This window comes from Phalacrocorax carbo, chromosome 7 (genome assembly GCF_963921805.1).
Source record: "Phalacrocorax carbo chromosome 7, bPhaCar2.1, whole genome shotgun sequence".
NCBI classification, from domain to species: domain Eukaryota; kingdom Metazoa; phylum Chordata; class Aves; order Suliformes; family Phalacrocoracidae; genus Phalacrocorax; species Phalacrocorax carbo.
Window position 1 is genome coordinate 24,639,927 of NC_087519.1, and position 22,276 is coordinate 24,662,202.

The window sequence follows — 22,276 nt, forward strand, 5'->3', positions numbered from 1 at the left end:
CCAGCCGTCTACATGACCACAGCCATCTACAGGGCCACAGCCTCTCATCGGAGTTCAAAGATACTGGTATGAGGGGCCCTGGGGAGCCAGGAGAGGTCCCTGTGTTTCCTGTGCAGGCTGAGCTGTACAAAAAAGGGAATGTGGTTTCCTGTCCCCACCTAGGCCAGCAGTGACAAGTGTATCCACTCCCCAGTATGAAGTACCTGCAACTGCAAAACGGTTGCTCAGAAAAAGCTGCAAATCTGCCTGGAGTTGCAAGGAAGTCAGCCTTCAGCACTGAAAGGATAGGGCATATCTCTGCTGTCTCAAAGAGAGGAAGGTCTGAGCCCTTCTCAGCCCCAGAATTTTACTTTCGTACTTCATGGTGCACCATGAAAATTCCTCTGGGGAAGCCTACAATGTTCCTCTGGATGCTGGGCATCACTTTTGCCACAGCCCTTAAAGGTGAGAGCCCCCGCTTTCCTGGGAAGACGACATGGGGTTTTCGCGTTTACCTCTGCCTGGGACCTGTATTCCCATATTTTGCCCTTCCCTGCCCTCCCATAGGATGTGTGTGGGTTGGAGGACTGATAAAAGGATGGAGATCTGACATAGACCTTCAGTACCCCACCGCCAGGCATAGAAGAGAGATTCACCAGCCCCAGGGCTGGAGGGGATGGGAGCCCAAGCTGGCTCTTCCTGACCTAGGCATATCTGAGCTCTGTCCTACCATAGTACCTTGACCCCTCTCTCCAGATCCCCAGAGTATTGCTTAGCCCTGCACTGTCCTGCTATGGGTGGGAATGGGGGGAGTCAGTCTGGGTCTGGGCTTAGCTCTGGCTGGAGAAGAAGGAACAGGGGCAGGATGGTCCTGATGTTGTCATGTCTCCTCTTGGCAGCAACTGCAGGAGGTAAGACAGGTCCCAAGAGAGGTCCCAGAAACACAGGGCCATTTCTATGCCCAGGTATTTCCACGCCCTGTTGAAATGCCTAACCCATGTATTCCTGCTCCGTTACATCTCATTTATCCACACATTGGGGTATCCAGCCCATGTGTGGGTGAATGGGGACAGATTTGGAGCTTTAACTTCCCTCTGTAAAAGGGAGAGGAGCAGGCTGTAGTCCCCCAGCACCCTCCTTCTCCCCCCCTACCAAACACCATGCCCTGGATGAATGGACAGTCTGTCAGTAACAGGGAGCAACACTGAGTGAGGGGCACAAGAGGTGAAAGTGGTAAGGGGCTTTTGGGTCCCCTGTACATATCTTCTTTGCTGTGACTGTTACTTCTGGGAGTCAAGAGTTGAGCTCTGCTCTGCTCTGTGTCCCTTTAGGATTCAGTTTCTCTTCTCTCTGCCCCTGAAGAGAAGGACATGGTCCCATAGAGGATGGGTCCTTGGGTGCTGACCTTGTCCTGCAGATCACTTCTGGGAGGTGAGGGCCATGACAGAAGGGGAGAGAGACAGACTGAGTAAGCTTAGGCTGTCCCTGCGCACCTTGGCCCTCTCTAAATATCTTGGCCCAACTCTAAGTGTCACTACAGAAGACGAATCCTTGCATGGAAATCATCTTCCCTTTTCAGGTGCAATGGGCTGCTGGTGCAGTGCAGATGAGGGAAGTTTTCAGAGATTTTTTTCTGAGCATGGAGTAAGGGGAAGTCATTCCTAGACAAAGACAGTAACTGCCCCAAGGAGCTGTGCAGAGTTTCACCCTGAGCAGCCTTGGGATTTTCTAGGGGCAGGCCATTTCCTAGAGAGGTTCAAGAGCCCTGTGCTTCTCATCCCTCTGGAGCTCATGCGCAACTGACAAACCAATTCCCCATGCCCAGCCTGTTCTCTGCACTCTCTATGCACAGAGATGTGGGGCCAGGCATAGCTGGTGAAGGGAGCAGGAGGACTGGGAAGGGCTGGGGACTCCATGGTCTCCTTCTGCCAAGCTTCTGTATTCTTATATGAAGAAGTTTACCGGAAGCTACTCAGATTCTCGTGGATCTCCTGCCTCAGCAGTCCTTTGGGCAGTACAAAGAAATATGGATATGTGGCGACTGGGCAAGCCACTGCCTCCAGGTATAACTCCTGGAACTAAAGACCAAAATTCTAGTTTTCTGCACCCTACAACCCCAGGATGGACTATCTCACATCTGCCCTGTGTCTTTCCAGGTATTCCTTCCCCCATAAAGATGGTGGCATCTGGTCCCAAGGAGGGGAAGGTCTCTGGATCATTCTCACTCATCTGTACTGTAGTGGGAGCACCTCTGGATAGCCCTCAGTATGACTGGAATTGTGTCCGTCAGGGCCCAGGAGGGGACCTGCAATTTCTAGGCTGGATCTATCCTTTTGGGAATAACACAGGCTACGCCCCACCCTTCCAAGGCCGAGTCACCATCTCTGCAGATAAAGACAAGAACAAGGTCTACCTGCAGCTGCATGCCCTTACAGCCTTAGACACAGCCACCTATTTCTGTGCCAGGCAGCACACAGTGATGCCAATGGAGAGAGAGGCAGCACAAAAACGGGGAGGACTGCTGTGGTCACAGGGTCCTTTCTTGAAATGGCAGTTGCCTGTACTTGCTCTGGAAATATCAGTTAGGTTTGTGTCATACACTGTTCCCAGATTGTTATCTGCAGCGAGATGGATTCTGCCTGTTAATGTGCTTAACTGACAAGATGCCAGGCAGTTAACATATACCACAATGTGCTCACAGTGATTAGACATTAAATAGATAACATAACACTGGTCGTGTAAAGAGATTTATTAACTGTGCTATTGACACTGGCTCTGTTTGCTGCTTTCCAGGCATTGGTGCCTAGCTGGGAGTGGAATGCAAGAGTGTGCAAGTGATTGCTGGCATCTGGGAATATGTGTGTTGTGAAAGTATTTGCAGGGCTTTTCTTTTCAAAATAATACTGGAGCTACAGTGTCACCATCTCTTCTGGCAAAGCAAGACCATATGTGGATGCATATTATAATGCTTGCAGACACTTCTGTGTGACTGACACTGTATCAAATGGACATTGGACTGGTCTGTTTCAGTTGAAAAAGTGAGCTGAAATGATGTATTTTAATAAGACACTATTCTTTTTTGAATGGGATGACTGGAAGTAATTAAGGTACTGGTATGTGTTGGATTTATGGACCTTGGAAAGGGAAGAATAGAGCAAGATGCTGAAGAAAAAAGTTACACAACAATAAACAATATACTTGATTGTCTCGCCCAGCTGTGCTTTGAAAACATGGCTGTGCCATGATCTGATGTGAATCTATCCATTTATCTTCTGCACTGCATTGAGGCTTTGCCATGTCACATCGTTCCCAAATGAAACTGCTATCCCTGAAGAAAAATATAGAACCCAGTCTTCGTTGTCACCGGCATGTGCTGATACCGCATCCTAAACCATCCTTTGCACATATTCAATAAGACCTGGGGTAGGAGAAAAAAACAAAAAAGAGATTGCAAGGTTGAATTTAGTCTTTTCATTATTTTCTTGAAGCAGTCACAAAGCAGAAGCTAGGAAGCTCTTACACTAAAGGGTAGAAAAAAGACAGTTTGAAAAGTGAGAATTCATATATGAAGCTGTTCTTTGAAACTCAGCAGCTGGGTAGTGAAACGCATATTGTGTGCCTCTCCAGCATGACCCAACTTCTCCTGATTGCTCTAGCTATCTTCCCATGTGAGTGAGCATCTGAGGATCCTTACTTGTGATTTTGTTTCATGTGTGTCTCTTTTAATTTCCACAGTATAAACATGCATTTATAAAAGTTGTGTGTTTACAAAGAAACAGAAATGATTAGCTTTTTAATTTCTGTTTGTCCCATAAGGGCTTCAGTGTAGAAACATTTGTTCTCTGAAGAGTTTGGGGCTTTTCTGATGTTTTTAAGGCTTTTCTAATTTTTTATTATCCCTCCTCCTCATTCTCAGGTACCTGTTCCCTGTCAACCTTGTAGCATTTGTCCATGAGTGGGGGAAAGTGTCATTCTCTCACCCCAAATAGTGCTGTTGTTCCTTCTTAAAGTGCAAGTCTCCCTTTGTAGACCGGACACTTGTGACATAACTGTCAAGATGCTTACTATGTTTATAGATTAACCAACGTAGGCCTAAGATACTAGTAATACCTTAAAGAGGCTAATAAACCAACTCCTATTACTAGTAGTATTAACGCACAAGCAATACTGAGTTAAAATTCTGTTGCTTAATGTTAGTATCGATGCACAAGGGTATTACTATAAAGAAATTTTATAAATCACACACATAAGCACTACTAGATTCCAATGCTACTGCCCTTCCTCCTGCACATAGTATTAAGGTAAAAGTCTCTCTCTCCTTACAAGTTTATCCTTTCTTATTTAAACTTCCCACACCAAGGCTTTCAACCATAGGCCTCTTGGAGAGTCCAGCATTTTGTCAAATGTTGCTTCTTACATGATCCTGGAGGTCTTGAGTCCACACTTCACCACCATCTGTAGATATCCTACAGATTTCTCCTGCCTGAGTTCTTTATTCTCCACCCAACTTTATACCATATTCCCCATTTTTTTCTTTTCCCAAACACAGCATTTAGCCACCTTTTAAGCCACCTTTGCACCTCCTTTTTTTCTTCCTATTCCTTTCCCAAATAAACAACCTGCTATTAATTAACTTTTTTTCTCCTTGGCCACAATTCTATTACTTTCATACCTGAATTTGATATTTCTGACACTATGACCTAGCTATTTTGGACAAGTATGGTATTATTGGTAATGTTATGCAGAAGAAGGCAGTTTTCCATCCCAAGACTCCCTTCTGAAGCTTCAGTTCATGCCAGTTGCATTTCATTTATGATGTTATTCATTTTTTGATAGAATTATCTCACTTTATCCCTGACTCCCCTACCTGATTCTAATTAAGCACTATCAGTTTCTCATCATGTGCATATACAGCTTGCATACCAGAATAAAATAAAATAACCCATTTTGTGCTCATGATATACCTTTTTCCTTGAACAGTTTTCATCACATGCCCAGAAAGGCAGAGAATCTGTTGATATAATAGGGGTATTACTTTCAATCCTTCAGTAACCGCAAGTCTAAACACTGGTGCCTGCTGAAACCCTGGAGCATGTGCAGGTACCTGTCTCGGCCTACTTGGCTGTCAGTACTAGAATAATTAGACTGATGTCAGAGGTCCACTGTTTGACTTTCAGTGTGTTGCTTGTTAAGTATGTAACTTTTATTAAACAAAAGCACAGTTAGGCAGGTGTTATGAAAAACCACATAACCAGCAGAAAGAGCAGAACTAACCTTATGCAAGAATATTTGCCTGGTGGCTTGCTATACCAATCAATGAGTAACAGCTCAGAATGATCCACCAGCAAGTAAATATCAAATAATCTGGAAGATGCTTTCCACCTCATAAAACTCAGCCACATGAGCCTGAAGTGATGGTGTGAAGACTCTACCTTCCATGACATCTGACTATGGAGGTCCTCCAGGGACATCCTAGGACAAGCTTGTGTGGTCAGAATCACAGTACTTAACAGCCTGGTTCTCTTGACCACTGCCACTGACAACCACCACTCCCATTAGTAAGGATAATGAAAGTAGAGATAACAACTTTTCTATAACTTTTAGTGTTCTTTGTGCTGTTAAGTCATTCTTTCAGAGAGGCAATAAAATCCAAACTCCTTCATAAGGATCCAATTATTGCATTGTAATTAACATGAGTTTAACCCATCGCAACCTAAACCACAACAATACCTGCCTCTCTGTATTTGCAGAACAGCAATGAGTTACACACTGTAATTAGAACTATTAAAAAAAATGCTAAGAAGGGCAGTTAAGTCCTAAAAGACCTTTTTCACTCATTCCGCACTTACTTGCAATTTTTGCCATAAGCATTGGCATTAAAACTTACAGCAAACCGGGAATGGCAACACAGGCTTCCATAAGATCAGCAAAGTATAGCTTTATATTGTTAACTTGCAAGATTAAAAGGCCATCTCCACACAAAAAGGAACAGAAGGATACAATGGCAGGTAGGGGAACCCAAATAATCCCCTCACCCAGCTTTTCCCAGGCCACCACAGGTGATGGGTTCATGAAGGACTTATCTCCACAAAGATGAGGGAATAGAAGAGGCGCAACAGCAGGTAGGTGATCTCCAAAAACATATTCAGAAAAAGAGGGACCCTGCTTCATCTTCTCCCTGGGCTGCCTGAAGAGAGCCATCAGCCCTGTGGTCCAGGTGTGAAACTCCTCAGTATGAGTCAACAGGAGATGCTCTTTGGAGCACCTTTCAGACTGAGGAGAGTATTACTGGCTTGGGGGTATGGGGCATATTATGGGATGCCAGGAACGTCTTAGGATGTTTACTGGAATAAACAAAGTCAGGGAAAGGGAGGGATCAAGGTGATTTGGGGAGGAACAAACACAGGAAAGCAAAGGGGAAAAGGGATAAAAGGGTCTGGCCACATGTAAATAGATGGATATTCAGTAAGCCTGTCTGACCATATCCTACACCTACTTAGTGCAGCCTGCCCTGTCTTCTCATTAAACACCAGTGTAAACTGGAATCTGGGAAGAGGTTGAGTAATATTTTCCTTGCTTTTGCAATTTAATGTGAACAAGTGTTTCTGACAATGTGTGCTTGCAACCCCAATAGTTGCACCCTATGTAAGAGAGTTGTAAGGGACTTGTCTCAGCATTGTTGGCAGGACAGTTTTAGCCACCATGGCAACTAGGACAGTTTTAATCACCACAGTAACCGAGCAGGACAGTTTAACCACAGAAACCTCATCACCACGGTAAGCAGGACAGTTTGACTACTGAAACCTAACCACCACGGAAGTTCTACCTGACAGGAACACATATGCATCCTGTTGCCTCAGAGCACATAGCCCTAGTCCCCTGCAGATGTGCCCAGGCCCAGCGTTGGCTGACCACATATGGGGTCTTGGACCCTGTAGACACTCTAGTGACCATACTGGGCATGCATCCCCATTGTTAAATGGCAGGCATGGGTATGCAAAACAGCTCCGAGAACAATTCTATAAAAGGTGAAACTAGCGGAGACCAGAGGGAAGGGAAGAGGGAAGAGGGAAGAGGGAAGAGGGAAGAGGGAAGAGGGAAGAAGGACAGAGTCCTTCCTCAGTGAGCCTGCAGATGATACATAACTGGAAGGAACTGTTGTGCTACCATTCAGAAGAATCTCAACAGGATGGAGAACTCAGCAGTCAGGAATCTCATGAAGTTCAGGGAAGGGAAATGCAAAGTCCTGCACATAGAGAGGAATACATCCAGGCACCAATAAATGCTGGGGACCAAACAATTGGAAAGCAGCTTGGCAGAAGGTCCTGAAGATCCTGATGGACAATGAGGTGAATATGAGCTGGCAAAGTACCCTTGTAGCAAAGAAGGCCAAAAGCTTCATGGACTGCATTAGAAGGGGTGTTTTCAGAAAGCTGAGGGAGGTGATATTTTCCCCCTCTGCTCAACACTGGTGAGGCCACCACTGGAGTGTTGTGTCCAGTTCCTCAGTACAAGAGAGACAGGGTCATACTGGGAAGAGTCCAGGGAAGGGCCACAAAGATCATTAAGGAATTGGAGCATCTGTCTTGTGAGGAAAGGCTGAGAGAACCAGACTCTTCATCCTGGAGGAAAGGTGGCCTAGAAGGATCTTATCTATAGAAACACCTGATGGCGAGGAGTAAAGAGGATTAAGCCGGACTCTTCTGAGTGGTACCCAGGGACAGGACAAGAGGAAATGGGGACAAACTGAAATACAGGAAATTCCACTTAAGCATTAAAAAAGGTTTATCACTGTGAGAGTGACTGAGCACTGGAACAGGTTGCTCAGAGAAGTTGTGGGGTCTCTATATTCAAAACTCAACTGGACATGGTCCTTAGGGACCAGCTTTTGCTGACCCTGCTTTGAGCAGGGGGTAGGGACTTCACAATCTTCTAACATCCCTTCTATCTTCATCCATTCCGTGTTTCTGGGACAAATATCATTCCCCCCCTCCCCCCCCCCCCCCCCCCCCCATTTTAGCCGATCCACACAGAAAAAGAGGCAATGATACCTAGCAAAATAAATTAACCTCTGAAGAATTTATGCATCACAGACTTATTTTGCAAGAGCATGAAAATATTAGAGACATAAATAATTTTAGGTCCAGAACCAGAATAGTCCTGATATGTAAGAAAAAATTAAAGTCACTGTTAATGTGTTTGGGACAGCTAGTTCTTGACATTCTTAAGAAAATATCCTACCTTAAATCTTTAGAAATATGTTAAAAATATATCTGGAATCAAGTAATTTGAGTTTAAAAGGGCTCTTACAATCCAAACCAATCCATATTCAGTGTCACCAAGTACAGGCAATGTTTCAGTAAGAGAGTTGTATTATTACCTTAATCTACCATAAAAGTGATGCTTGCAATGCTATTTTTTAATTTATGACAATTGCTGTGTTGTTTGATTATCCAGCAATAAAAGAGCGGAGGAAGACGAAATGCAGCATTCAAAGGACATCAAACAAGGGATGTCACCTGACACTGAAATGAAAACACAGATGTTTTTGTATCACTGTTCATCACTGTGTGGACTAGGTATCACAGTGGTTGAAGGGGACTGAACCACCCAACACAAACTGACTTCCTAAAGAACCTGAAAGTACAACGTACTCCACTTACAACAGACAACTCTATCCTGAAGATCACATTTGATGCTGTATGCCATGCCAGTTTTTCTTACACTCAAATATGGATGTTGGGTTCAAGACCATTTGATTTTGAGCATATAATTATCAACACCAGTTCAGCAGATAGGTTTTTACCTGCCAGTTTAGAAGTTTCCATCTAAGTTACTCATTGTATCTCCTTTGTATCCATTACAGAGAAACAAGTGATTCTAAGAAGAAATTTCTCACTTCCCAAGGTATTTTAGACAGACAAAATAGCTCAGTCTTGCACTTGGGGAAAGAGTTTCTCTCCACAACGTTCAGATGACTACCTCAAATGCAGCTCCTGGAAGCTAGGCAAGAAGACTTTAACACCATGTGGCTGGACGACTGCTCCAGTTTTCCCTGACCAGCCATACAGATCATGACCCTGAACTCTGCTACTGAGTGCCATCATTGAAATGGGCTCCTCTATCTTCATCTCAGCTGGTAGCAAACAATGCCCATCTATCCACCACCTCAACCATAGTATTACAGTTGTCCCCCCTTCACCCCTTTTCCACATTTGTTCTTCTTCAGCTCAATGATTTAAGAGCTCATGCATTAACTCCCTCTTGAGCTGCATGATTAATATTTTTTCTCCGCAGCCCAGATCATGATCTCCTTTGCCCATAACAGCTGCAGTTTCTTCCCATTCATTTTCTCCTCAAGGACCACTTCTGGGAACATTTTTGGGGTTTCTGACAATACCAACTTACCTCATTGTCAAAGGAAACCTAAGTTAATGCATTCATTCTTAAATACCTTCATGAGTTATAGATTGCTGTAGGAGATGGGAGCTGCAGAGTCTCCATTGCTGCTAAACGCTAAGGACGCCTTAGGTCTTGCCTAGAATCACCGAGGCAACTAAGAGCTTCAGGGAAGAGAGCAGGCCATCCACTCTTGGGCCATTTCCAGCTATGGCCTCTTTATGCCATGGTCAGCAGCTACAATTCCCCCTCCCACCCCATTGTCTGTGTGTGTTTGCTAACCCTCACCGCCAACTTTCAATACCACTTTGGTAGGTGATTGGACTAACAGTCTTACACCCTTTCCATTTGCCCTCCCTTTCACTTGGGTAGATCAATCCCATACTAGTTCAAAAATGCCTTATTGTCTTCCCACACACTTAATTTTTTTCTTTTTTTCAGGATGTTACTAAATAAATTTGTATTCCTTCCTGCTCTCTTCCAGCTTGAAAACAGCTAGTGAGCAGCATTAAATTATATTTCCTTAGTACACCACCTGCGTCTGTCTGTACTCAGATCTTTTTTTCCCTATAAAGCTGTTAATGTGAGGTTAGCTTAGAGTTACTTCCTCAAGGTAGAGACAATCACGGTATGTCTATTTTCAAGGATTGTTCTGTTTAAACACTGTCTGTGGGGGAAGAAGTACTCATACACTTACCCTAGTGGAAATAGCAAATGATTAATGTTTCAGTTAAAGGTAATTTGCTTGTATCATGTGGCTGCGTTTACATGCTTACATTGCAAGGTTATCTTTTATAACATCTTCAGTAACAGTCGGACAACACCTAGCCACTACAGTTCTGCTTCTTTAGTAATCACTGAAGTGGCAGCTGCTTTGCTGTCCAGCCTACACATGAGGAATGTATTCAAACAAAATTTATCTTTGCCTGTATATCATGCTTTCACACAAGTCTTTAGGTGCAGGTGGCACTGAGGATGCAGAACTTGTCCGTGATGCAGGATTTAATCAATCTGCTTTGCACCATCCAAAGCAAAATCCTTATTTAATAACTCCTCCCATAGAACAATGTATCTCTACCTAATAAAGAACAATAATTTCTTTTTCACTTTTAATGATACCAAAAGCATGATAAAGGCTTCCTGAGCCACCAAATGACCCTCAGCACTGGCCCATCCAGAAAGATAACAACTTGAAAACCCCAGACTGAGCATATTCCTCTTCTTCCTGGGCAACAAGACAAGTCAAACTGGAAAAAAAAAACCCCAACCCAAAACCAAAACACCTCTCCAGCTCTGAAAAGTTTTGCTAATTGCTGTAGAATAATACTCAAACAACTTCTGCTTTTTCATTAAAGTGAAATCTGAGCCTTCCCACAGCAACATTATAATCCTTCATTATAATTGTACAGGTCCCAAGCAGGTTCAAATCCTCTCTTTTGGCCCAGCTTCACGTCCTTATTTTAAAGTTCATGTGATTTCTTCATGTGTTATATAGGGTATATGACTACCTGTCTCATATGAAATATGGTACAGTAAAAGGGAAGGAAGAGGCACTTTTTGTGGCTAAGTATATCACTGTGTTGACCTTGGAGTAGCACAGTGACACAAACACTGTAAGGTCTCATACAGAAACCTGAGACTGCAAAAGGAACAATACATTTTGAGGAAGAAAGGAAAAAAGGAATGTGTTGAAGAAGAGAACTGCAGACTTCCTATGAGCATTTATTCCAGAAGTATATTGCTTACTGAGCTAATAGAAGAGAAAAAGGTTTTAAAAGCTTTGGCCTGGGTCAAGTTGTTTGAAATCACTCCACTATGAAATCACCTTTTTCTCCCCTCACAATTTTGGAAACCATGGTGACTTTGCAGCACTTTCATGGCAGTCCATGTATGGATCCTTTGGATAAACTGCTGGCATTTTATTCCCTGGTTTTACACACCTTTAGAGTGTGGTGAGGAAAGTGGGTTTATTTGGCTATGTACAAACAGTGTGGCAACAGACAAGCTCGTATTTGGAACTGGGATCGCTTTTTCAGTTGAGCCAAGTAAGTTCCACTTGTTTTTCTACTAATGTATTTCTTAAGTTTGTGCTGGGGTGGACAAAGGGATTGTGTGATGTGATAGCATAATGAGAAATTTCTGCTGCCTTGGATCTCTTGAACACATATCCTCCAACCAGGTGTTTGAGTCCTGAGCTCATTTTTAGTTAACAAAGCTTTTCAGGAACAGCAAGAATAGTTTCCTAGCTATGTGCATCAGCATTACTCCACAGATCCTCACCCCTTCCCGTAGGTGCACTGCTAAATTTAAGACTGTTGTTTATACCCTGAGGGAATGGTGTCTTAGCCCAGCTTCAGCACAAGGTGAAAGTAGTTGCTTGCTTTCTTTTGTGTGACACTAAGATTTGTGGAAAGGGAAAAAGGAGATGTAAAGAATTTCAGGAGAAAGTCGCTCCCATGGAAAGACAGGGCATATTAGTTTTGCAGCAACTGCTCGAAATGTGAGCAAGCCTTTTATATTTAGAAATGGCACTCTTCTGTTTGTGTGACTGCATGAAAGTTGGGGCAATGGTTGAGTTTGTTGGGTTGATTTCTATCGTCATAAACCATTTGGTTGCATCCCATTACCTGCACAGACACACTCCCCTAATAGGAATGAGATTTTCTTAGCTGCTAGCTCACATCTCCAAGTCCCATACAGCTATACATCTGCCTTTAAATCTTAGGGCATCTTACATGCCTATTTTGAGGTAGATGAATGCTGCTCCAGTTCCTGTGGGAGCAGGGAATCCAAAGATACTGTTTTGAAAACATAATTTGCAAAAGTAGGAAAGCAAGATACTGATGGCCTCCATCAGCTCAACTTCAATCTATGCTAATACAAATTTGCCAGTTATCAGTACAAAAGGTATTCTACCATGAACAATCAACCAACAAAAGATGTTGGTGGGTGAAAATCTAAGTAATAGAATTGCCTTTTCAGACATACGCAGCAGTCCTAATGTGAAGTTGAGTTTCTACACAGGAAGTATCTTGCATTCTTTTTAAAACAAACTGAATTTCAGACCTGTTATATCAGTAATTGCTGTGTCATGACTCCTGTTCTTCAGGAAAGAGGGGAAAAAGCCTTTCCCAAAAAAGTAGGCATTAGAAACTATTGGTTCCTCCAAAGACAAGAATAGGTTTTCCAGAATTCTAGAATGCTGGTATATTGACTCTTTTTGGTGAGGGATTTTAGTGGTGGTTTGGTTTTTTTTTGTTGTTGGTTTGGGGTTTTTTTATGGAAGATATTTAAAAGAACCTAAAACAGCTAAGAGCACTGCAGAAAGCTCTAAGAACAAAAGACATATAAAACATCCTTTAATCACTACACAGTTTTTGAGACATCTCCTCCTAAGAATTCATTAAGAGAATAGCTAAGGAATAACTTGGTACATTCCCTGTATTATTCTAATTGAAGGAAGCCAAGACCCACAGGAGGATGGAATGCACAGCCAATTCTGTGATCTTGTAAGATTAAGGGGAAAAGGAAGTGCAATTGATTGCATATTAACTGCTTTTTATGTGTAATACAAATATAACCACTCCTCACACACACACACACACAGAGTACAAAGATGCCCTTTGGATCTACAAGAGATCTGTTTCTTTTGGAAGGGACAGCCAGAGAGAAGACAGAATAAATCGTGTATTTGGAATGGCACTAAACTCCTCTGCTAGATACCCCAGTGTTGTTCCTTAGAATGGCTCAGCATTATGAGATGGTCTCATGACTAGGAAACCTGTCCAGAGCTCATATAACACTATTCACTTGTTAAGAGAGGTTTATATGCCTGGGTCAAGTTCCACATAGAAATATTACAGAAACTCTTAAAGAACAGAATTTGGAAATAAAACCTTCTTGGAACTGAACATTTGTTAATGAAAGATTTAACGTCATCTTCCATTTTAGCAACACTATTTTGTATCTGCAAATAATTCCGTTCATTGGAACAGCATCGTAGAGTGGAGTTACAACCAGTCTTCTCTCCCTGTGTGCTATGGTTAAGCCTTTTACCCTCATTAGGTAAAGGATTTCTGGGTAATAAAAAAAAGGGATTGTTTAATATGTATCATGTTACAAGCCTATAAAGGTACCCTTGAAGTAAATGTTCTTCTTAGTATCTAAAGTGTTATGAATTCAAAATTACTATGATCATTTGGGTTGTATTATCAAAAGTTCCTTCCTCATTTCAAGGAATTCCTCATTTAAAGGAATGGGGGGTGTGGGGGGTGGGTGTATATATGTGTGTGTATGTTTATATATGATTTCTGGTAAAAACAAGCTTAGGAGCTCAAGGAATTAGAAGCCTCAATGAAATTCCTATCCTTATACTCCCTTTCTGTCTTTGATCTGCTCTTTGGGAATAGGAGGAAGAAATAAACATAGAAAGACACTCAGCTGCTCAGGGGGCAGACATGGCTGGACTGCCTCTGAACTATAGATGAATTAGCTCTCAGAAGAGTATACAGAAAATAAAGTAATCCCAAAATGATGCTTCCTTTTCAGAGAGTCAGGAAGAATCTGCCCCAGAAGTCATTGAGCTTAAATCAAAGGAACCCAAACAACATGACAACAAACTGAATATGGCTTGTTTGGCAAGGACTTTCTACCCTAAGAACATCAGCCTTGATGTGCCCAAGAGTGACACTGTATATGACTTGAAGGCACCTCTTGTCACATCTGAGGGGATGTATAGTACCATGAAGGTAGTTGAAGTGGAACCAGATGCAGTGGTCACCTGCCAGGCTATGCACAAGGGGAACAAGACTACTGCCAGCATAATTCTGCCAGGTATAGTGTTGTGGTCCAAACACAATGTGATTCTCGGAGATGCATCTTCCAATATTTTTTTTGCCCTTTGAGAACCTACCGGGAACAAGTATGTACAGTCAGATATTTAGGTGCTTAGTTAGGTGAAGACAAGATATTCAAAAGCATCTAGCATATGTGATCTTAATTCAGCTATTTAAACACCTAGAGTTTTCTTCCCCAAAAAAATAAAAAACAAAAAAAGCCCAACAGCCTACCACTTTCCCCAGAAAAAGGTCCAATATTTGTGAGTCTGCCTTTATCCAAGGCAAAATAGTTCAAGGGACATGAGTGTACATGCCTGCTGGAGGAAAGCTAGAAATAACTTTTATGAAAACACAAAATAAAGAAGGACGTGTGATTCCCCCCCCCCCCCCCCCCCCCCCAAATCTTTCGGTTATTTTTAAATAACTTTTAAAATTTTTCTTTTTCTATAATAAAGTTCATTTCAAAAGGGAGAAAAAATAAAACTCGACAATCCTGGGTTTTTTTCTGCAATCACACGCAGAAAGTTTTCTCTTCAAGTTAATCTCAGAATTAATGACCTGCTGTCTGATTCTCCAATACTGCTTATCTACTGCTGGGAAAAGAGCTGTAGGTATGTTTCATGTAATTTTTGTTTTACATAGCCTGAATACAATTTAAAGTGTCTCTCAATCATTCAACAGAAGAGAAAACTGAAGAATTTGAAAGAGTTAATGCTTGCAACATTACAGATGCCTCTACAAAAGGTTAGTTGTCTAAAGGAACAATACAGTACAGTTACTTTCTTAGGGATTCTGTAACAATGCATGAAAATGTATTGTCTTTGGTACAGAAATGACTGAATTGTAGACACTTACTAAGCAATAAGCTGCACTTTTTGTGGAGTCAATACCAGACAGGAAAAATTACTTTCTCTGATGCAGAAATATCTATTGGAAATACTTATTAAGAAATAACCTGGTGATTCAGCTTAACAGACTAAATAGCTGACCAATTTCAATGTCATAAAACAGCAATTGGGAGTAAATTCTTCAATGGGCAGGCATCTCTTCTCTTCCCTGCACTTGATACATTTCTCTATCATCTTTTCCTTTGCTCCTGCTTCCCTTATCCACCTATGATGTATGGATTTTCCTTCTTTTTTGGAGGAGTGGGGAGTGAGGATAATATCAAGACCACACTCTCTTTCCTCTTCTTTTTAAAGCAGATGTGAAAATGGAGAAAGTGAATATGCTTTTCATGGCTGTTTTGGGTTTGAGAGTCCTGCTGGCAAAAAGCATCGCCTTCAATACAATCATGAGTATCAAGCTGTTCCTCTTCTGAAGTAGAAACACATCATTCAGTCCCTGGGAACAAAGGAGGCAAGTGCAAGGAGTGACCAGTTTGTTTTGCATCCTTCTGTAACCCTAAAAGGAGTGACACCAGTTCATCTGTCCTGTTTCCACTGGATAAATTAATGTAACCCCCAAATTGCACCTCATACCCAAATTGCCTTTGCATCAGGGTAGTCCAAAGCATCTCAGGTTCTATCAGAAATCTGCTTGTTATTTCAAGTGGCAGAGTACAAATTCTGGATTAATGCCCAGATCAGCAAGAACTATAAAGGGAGAATCCCAAAAGCTAACAAATGTTAAAAGGGGAATGGAAAAAGAAGAAGGGAGAATGCTGAAGACCAGGTAGCCAAAGTGACAAAAAAAATTGTCCAATCCATTCCAGATTAACAAAAATTTAGCACCACTGCATTAAATGTGAATAAGAATTTAAAACAAACGTTGTTTGCTTTTTCAGGTACTGGCTAAATGAGCCAGCAGTGGGCTGAAGAAGAGCAGAAAAGAACGCATAGCAGGACAATTTCAATACCATGGCTCAGCTTTGCTACCAATAAACATCCAAAGAATAAAGAAACGCCCCAGTTCCTGTAGATTTATGGGTCCCTTTTTTTCATCAAGATGCTCTTCAGTTAAGACCATCTGAAAGCCTTCTTAGACAGCTAATATTGTTGAATTCTTGTCTAGCTTAGCTTTATTAATTGTTAGAATACATTTTTGTGATTTCTTATTTCCATACAAAATTTCCCTCATACCTCTACTAAGCAGGAATAGTTAACTCTCCTATTCCTGTATCCATTGCACTGAAGCATCCAAATTGTTCAGATAGTTTCAAAAACTTAAAATTGAACTTTATATGCTTTCTATGCTTTAACAATACTATCTCTTGTCTTATTACATTATTGTCTGCTAAAGAAATGCTTTTATGCTTAGGGTTCCCAAGCACGGAGAGAGCATTGTATAGTTTAAGTTTTAGAAGATTTTATTAGTGTCAATTTTCTAGTGCAGGTACCTAGATCTCCACTGGACCTGAAGGAATTCACTTCAGACAGGTATACAGTAGTATATTCATTCCCATGTCTTCTTTAGAATATTATTCTCTTTTCTTAAGTATATGGTACCTGCCTTTTAAGTTTCCTAAATATACACCAAAATAAAGTTTTACTATGCTTGGTTTCCACTGTGCCCTTTCTTCTGAAAGTTGGGTGGGAATTGTTGAAATTCCACTCTCCTATCCAGTGACCACTGAGAACTAGAAAACCACCTATTACAGCCTAGACTTCCTTTTTATTAAATTTGTCTTTCTTGGACTTTCCACAGGGAAAGAGGGAGACTCCCTGCACATTTAAGAGCCCTTAGGAGGGCTATGCGTTCTGGACCTAGTGGGTTTAAAGGAATTTTAATTATTCATGCTCCTTTCAAATTACTCGGGCTCAAAAATTTTGGACCTTAACAAAAAAAGAGATGGGTCTAAAGAGAAAACATTTAAGTCAAGGAGCAGTAATGTACAGACCTCAGAAGGTGAGAGAACAGGCTGCTGATTTTCCACTCACCAATACTAGGAAGGGGCCAACAGGAAACACTGTGGGGTGTTTTGATAGATAACCTAGGCCTTTGGTTGGCAGCCAAAAAAAACCCCAGCAGACTTTTGTGTCACAACCTGCAAGCTGCTGCCTGCTTGAAGCAGGATACTGTGGTTAAAACACATGACTATGCAAGTCAAATTCCCCCTTGCTTTTAAAAACATGTTAACCACTTCCAGGAGGGCAGGGCCCACAATGTTTTTCAAATGCTGACTGAACTACTGCTGTCTCCAAAACAGCCCCCAGAAAGATGCATGGCAAAATTTATTTAACTAACCTTGACAAGTTTAGTTGTTCAAACCCTCACTCCTGTCCAGAAAATGTGACGTTTCTATGGTGAAATCACTGTCTCTAGGTCCTAAATCTCTGTAGTCAGGTCCCAGCAGCACACACTTAGTGTGGAAAACCATGGTTCTCATCTTTTTGTTTCCTAGGTACCCCAAGGGCCAGATGGACATGTGGAGCCCACTAGACTACAGGTCTTACTTGAAACAGCCTCCTTCCTGTCCCAGTTAAGCAGGCCATACTCCACTTCTGTGCAGTCCTAGTGACTCAGCCACACAACCAGACCATGCTAGACTGCTCTTACAGCATCCAGCTTCCTTTCCACTCTGGCTGCTGGCTCTGAGTTAATTTTACTGTAGGTAGTGTCCAGCACTATGATCCCCTTCCATATGAAAGCATGGTGCTGTCCCCAGCAGATCTTTAACATCCTCCTGCAAGTGGAGTAGCCCCAGACCAAACTGGTCCATGTGACATAGAGCCTGCAGAAGAAGACAGCCACATTACAGCATCCCTGGGTTGTCACTAGAGCCCCAGAAACTCTGCAGAAGGGTCTTTGCATAGTACAGATGTTACCTACCTCACCCCATAGGCAGCTTCTCTTCATGACTCTTTCTCACAAGGGCAAACACTGATTGTTTTTGCTTCTGTGGGGCAGGTGTGCACTCAGAGTGTGGTAGGCTGAAAGATGCAGCTAAAAGCATCTGCTCACTGGAACTGCCTTGAGTAGTAGGCAGTACTGCCAAAGGGGCACTTCCTTCCAAACTTCTCCATGTTGGCATTGTTCTGCTTTAGCAGAAATCCTTTTCTTCTGAATACAGAAAGAAAGATATGAAGTTTCAACACATCACATATGCCTGCTCCTCCTCCTGTTAATCCAACAGGAAAACAGTCTATAGGTGCAATAATATGCCAGATGAGGAAACACAAACAGTGAGTAGCAAAATTTATGCAGCATAATATTAGCCTTTGTCCCAGCCCAAAAGCTGCCTAAGCTGGAAATTCAGCTTGACCTTGGCCCTGCCCTGCTTGCAAGACCTTCAGAAACTGGTGCATGCTACAGGTACCAAACATCAGAGCTCTGTGACAGGTGCCAACTTTGCTTTCCTCTCAACCTCCATGGACCAGACATTTGTCAGGAGAACAGAGAAACAGCAGAGCAGCTTCTGGGATGGGCCTGGGACTTTGGGACTGACTTGTGCCTGTGGGGTGATCCTTGAGACCTGGGAAAAAAGAGGGAGCTGAAGGCACTTCACAGAGGAAAAATGTAAACAGAGGTTGAAGAGGACAGGAGCAGTTGGGCTGGGAAGAAAGGATTTAGACACGTGTTAGTAGTGAGTTCTCTCTCAGGAGGGGTTACACCTATTCACTTTCTATTTGATAGTTGAGCTTCAGCAGCTGCTGTGTTCCAGAGAAGAGGCTAGCTTGTTTCTTGGTTTGCCTGTGCATTTCCACCCAGAGCTGGCAGGAAAGAACAGACTGAGCTCCAGCTAACTCCAGCCTGAGACAAGTAGCAGGAACTGCAGGTGATCCTCCCTACCGCCCAGGGAAAACATGAGCATTCAGCAGCAAACGGCAAAGGCAGATCAGGAGAGGGACCTCTGGGCCTCAGGCAAATACAGGACTTTTGTAATTTCTATAGGAGCTGGAGAGAGAACAAAGCTGGAAAGGGCAGCGGGACAGTGTGTGGAGGCACACTGCTGCAACTGTGGGCATGAGACCTGTTTTCAGAGCAGGATCTCATCCTCAGAACAGAGAACATTTCTCCTGGGGTCATCTTTGAGTAATGTCTGGGAAATCATTCACTAAACATTTCTCTTTTAGCCAATTCACCTCCTCTTCCAAACACAGTTCCCAGGGATGGAGGAGTCAGTCCTTTCAAACTTGTCCCTCACAAAAAAAAAATGCTTGCCTTATCCAGCTCTTGGTGCAGATGGATCCCTGCCCAGCCCCTCTGAGATGTCTGGCCCTGCAGGTAAACGGGAGGTGAAGCCCAGTGGGGAAGGAAGGAGGGGGTGCAGAAAGAGAATTGCCTGTCAAAAGGGAAACTCTGCTTGGGCAGGGATCAGAGAATTTCTGCAGTTCTCTGACCCTGCTGCTTTTTTGGAACAGACCCTTGGATCCCCATGTCCTGCTGGTCCTGTTCTGTAGCACTACACTGTTAGCACCTCATGGCCAGGCACTTTAGGGCTTTGTCCACTGCCCTGTAGTGCTCTGGCCAAGGCAGTTCTGATGGTTGTAGAAGCCCTTGGTTCATGTCCTGCTCCACTCCATGCTTGTGCCTTAAGGGTGTGAGCTGGGCAAAGAGGCATGGCTCTTTCCTGGCTCCCAAAAGCACAGCAGGCTAGGGGCAAGCACTAACAGTGTAGGATGGGACATGGGTCTGCCTGGCTGCAGAGCCCAGTGCCACTACTGCTGTCAGCAAGAGAGGAACACCCCTTAGTCTGTGGGACCAGGGTGTTCTGTGGGTCCTGGGCCCAGACTGCAGAGCTGGGCTCTGCCTGCATTGCTTGGTGTCTGAGAGACTGCCCAACCCCTGTTGCTATTTGTCAGAGGGGGGATCCTGAGGAGTGTCTCCAGCGGCATCTCCTATTTCATGGGACGGAACAACCAGTGCCTCAGAAATAGCCCCTCTGAGAGCTCTTCCCAGACATGAGATGAGGCCTCAGCATGGTGATTCCTGTAGAAAAGGGTTGGGAGTCTTTTGCCCAGCTGTCTGACCATGAGCACTTGGCTTTTGCTGTGTTCCTGGCTCTGGATTTCTGGCTTTCCTGCCCAGCTAGAGGGGTAAAGGAGATGCTCTTGTTGTGAACACATATTGGATTGAGACTGCCCTGGAGCAGGTCTGCTTGAGGACCTACAATGTTGGGCCTGGGATGACAAGTGAGTGTTTAATCCCCTGCAAAGCTGCTCAGCCTTACCATGGTGTGTATGTTTGGCTGCCATGTGGAGTAAGGGTGTGAGATTCGATACTGTCTGTCTGGGTCAGGACATAAGGCTTCTCTTCCAGCCACCTCTCTCTGCAGAATTGGTCACTGTACATTGGTCCCGGAGCCTTTTCCTGTCTGTTTCTTATTTGTTTTTAGCTCTGTGATGGATGAGTGAGTTTATGGAGGCCTGTTGGCATGGGTCAGGTGTCTGCTTTTTTCCTGGACACAGCACAAATTTTTTCTTCTGTTCACAGAATGGACTTTAACAGTATGTGGACTGTGAAAGGTCTTCCTTTTCTGGAGAAATGAAACGACTTGTCAGTCAGACCACAAGCCTTGAGAATGCTCAGCCAGCATGGAGGGACAGAAAGAGGACTGCCCCCATGGAGGCTTCTTGCTGTTAGATCAGCTGAGGAGAAGCAGCATCCAGCCCCTGCTCTCTGGGTCAGACTTGTAAATTGCTTACCTGTTTCCTGGCTCTGTCTATGACAACAGAAATACTCTGCCCAGTCGTGTGCTGGGAAGAGAAAGGACAGAGAACTTCCTCATCTCTAAGAAGTTCAAGCTGTGCTGGAGAGAGTGCGGTTAGCAACAGTTTTAGAAAGACATTGTCCTTCCTTCAGCTCCTAGTAATGCTAATATTTGTTCCAAATTTTAGCTCTTCAAACATCCAAAACAGGCTTTCTGAGATGCCAGTAGAGGACTGTGCAGGAGGGCAAAGGGTGGTACTTGGTATGGCATATAGAGTTTTGAGGGTGTTGGCCTTGTGGTGAGATAATGTATCAGAGTCTTCCTTTCTTTTATTTGAAGCAAGCATAGAGGCACTTTGAAACTACATGTAAGGCTTCTGAACTGCTTGACAGGCAGAGGAGTGGTAAAATAATCTTTAAAAGACTCCACTCCCTATTTTTCTCAATTCTATTCAAGCTCTTTTGGCAGAAATGTCAAATAAACTTCTTCAGTTATGCTGTTTTATTTTACAGAGATGCCTTAGTAGGCATGTCTACTTTGACTGAAGAAAAGTGCAAATACAATCACGTTTTCTCCTCAGTTCTGCAAACTCTAAAGAGCATTTTGCAGAATATTCAGTCATCTTAATAATTTCCTTGGAGCTTGGTGGTTTTTTGTTTGTTTGATTGTTTGTTTGCTTTATTCTCCATGTAATTAGGCACCTGCTGCCAGGTTTTGATCACAACCTCCCTTAGGCTTTTTCTGCATGGGATATTTCTGCTTCGTACATATAAGGAATTGAGTCTCTCTCCCACCCTCAGCACACACTCCCTACTGCAAGAAATAGATCCTCTTTTTCCTCCTCTTGTAATTGCTGAATAGCTTTGAAGAACCTCAGACAAGCCTGTCACAAGCCAAAACTATATTTCTATATCCTAACAAATGTCCTTTCATACACTTTCTCTGATCATCCATTTTATCTCATAAAAGCTGTTTGCATTTTTAGTTTTGAATTAATACAAACCAGTGAAAGTATACTTGTGTATACTTGCAGGTTTTCAGGAACAGTGAAGAATGTAATTGCACAATATAGTCATAAGTAAAAAAAAAAAGCAGTAGGGTTTTAAAACAGACAATCCTTAGAATGAAAATTAAGCCATCAGTAATACTGGCAGAACAGACCCGACGGATGCTTCAAGGGTTGTATGATATTTGTTAACAGATTTGGACTCTACGGGACTGGGTTCAGCCATACCTACCACACAGAATGTCGACCAAACAGAAAGTAACTCCAAAACCAGTGTGAGTGGAGAGTGCAGAGTAGTGTATATAGAAAAGAAGGTGGGGTTGAGCCCTTTTTCTCCAGTATAATACCATACCGGCACTCTTAAATGTTTGGTTGACATGTTTGCTATGCAGGTGTGGGACTACATCCTCATGTGAATCCTGGAGCCCTTTTTGTTTGACATTGAAATGAAGCCATACACAA

At 43.0% G+C, this 22,276-nt stretch overlaps 1 protein-coding gene across 1 annotated transcript; it reads left to right on the top strand.

The window, feature by feature from the left end:
- Positions 1 to 224: 224 nt before the first annotated feature.
- On the top strand, positions 225 to 15,724 carry LOC104049738 (uncharacterized). Its single transcript, XM_064455832.1, has 6 exons — positions 225 to 444; positions 2,136 to 2,616; positions 11,248 to 11,423; positions 13,927 to 14,211; positions 14,898 to 14,960; positions 15,422 to 15,724. Exons 1-6 carry the CDS (start codon positions 372 to 374, stop codon positions 15,535 to 15,537), a joined length of 1,194 nt encoding a protein of 397 aa, XP_064311902.1. The 5' UTR covers positions 225 to 371; the 3' UTR covers positions 15,538 to 15,724.
- The last annotated feature ends 6,552 nt before the right edge of the window (positions 15,725 to 22,276 follow it).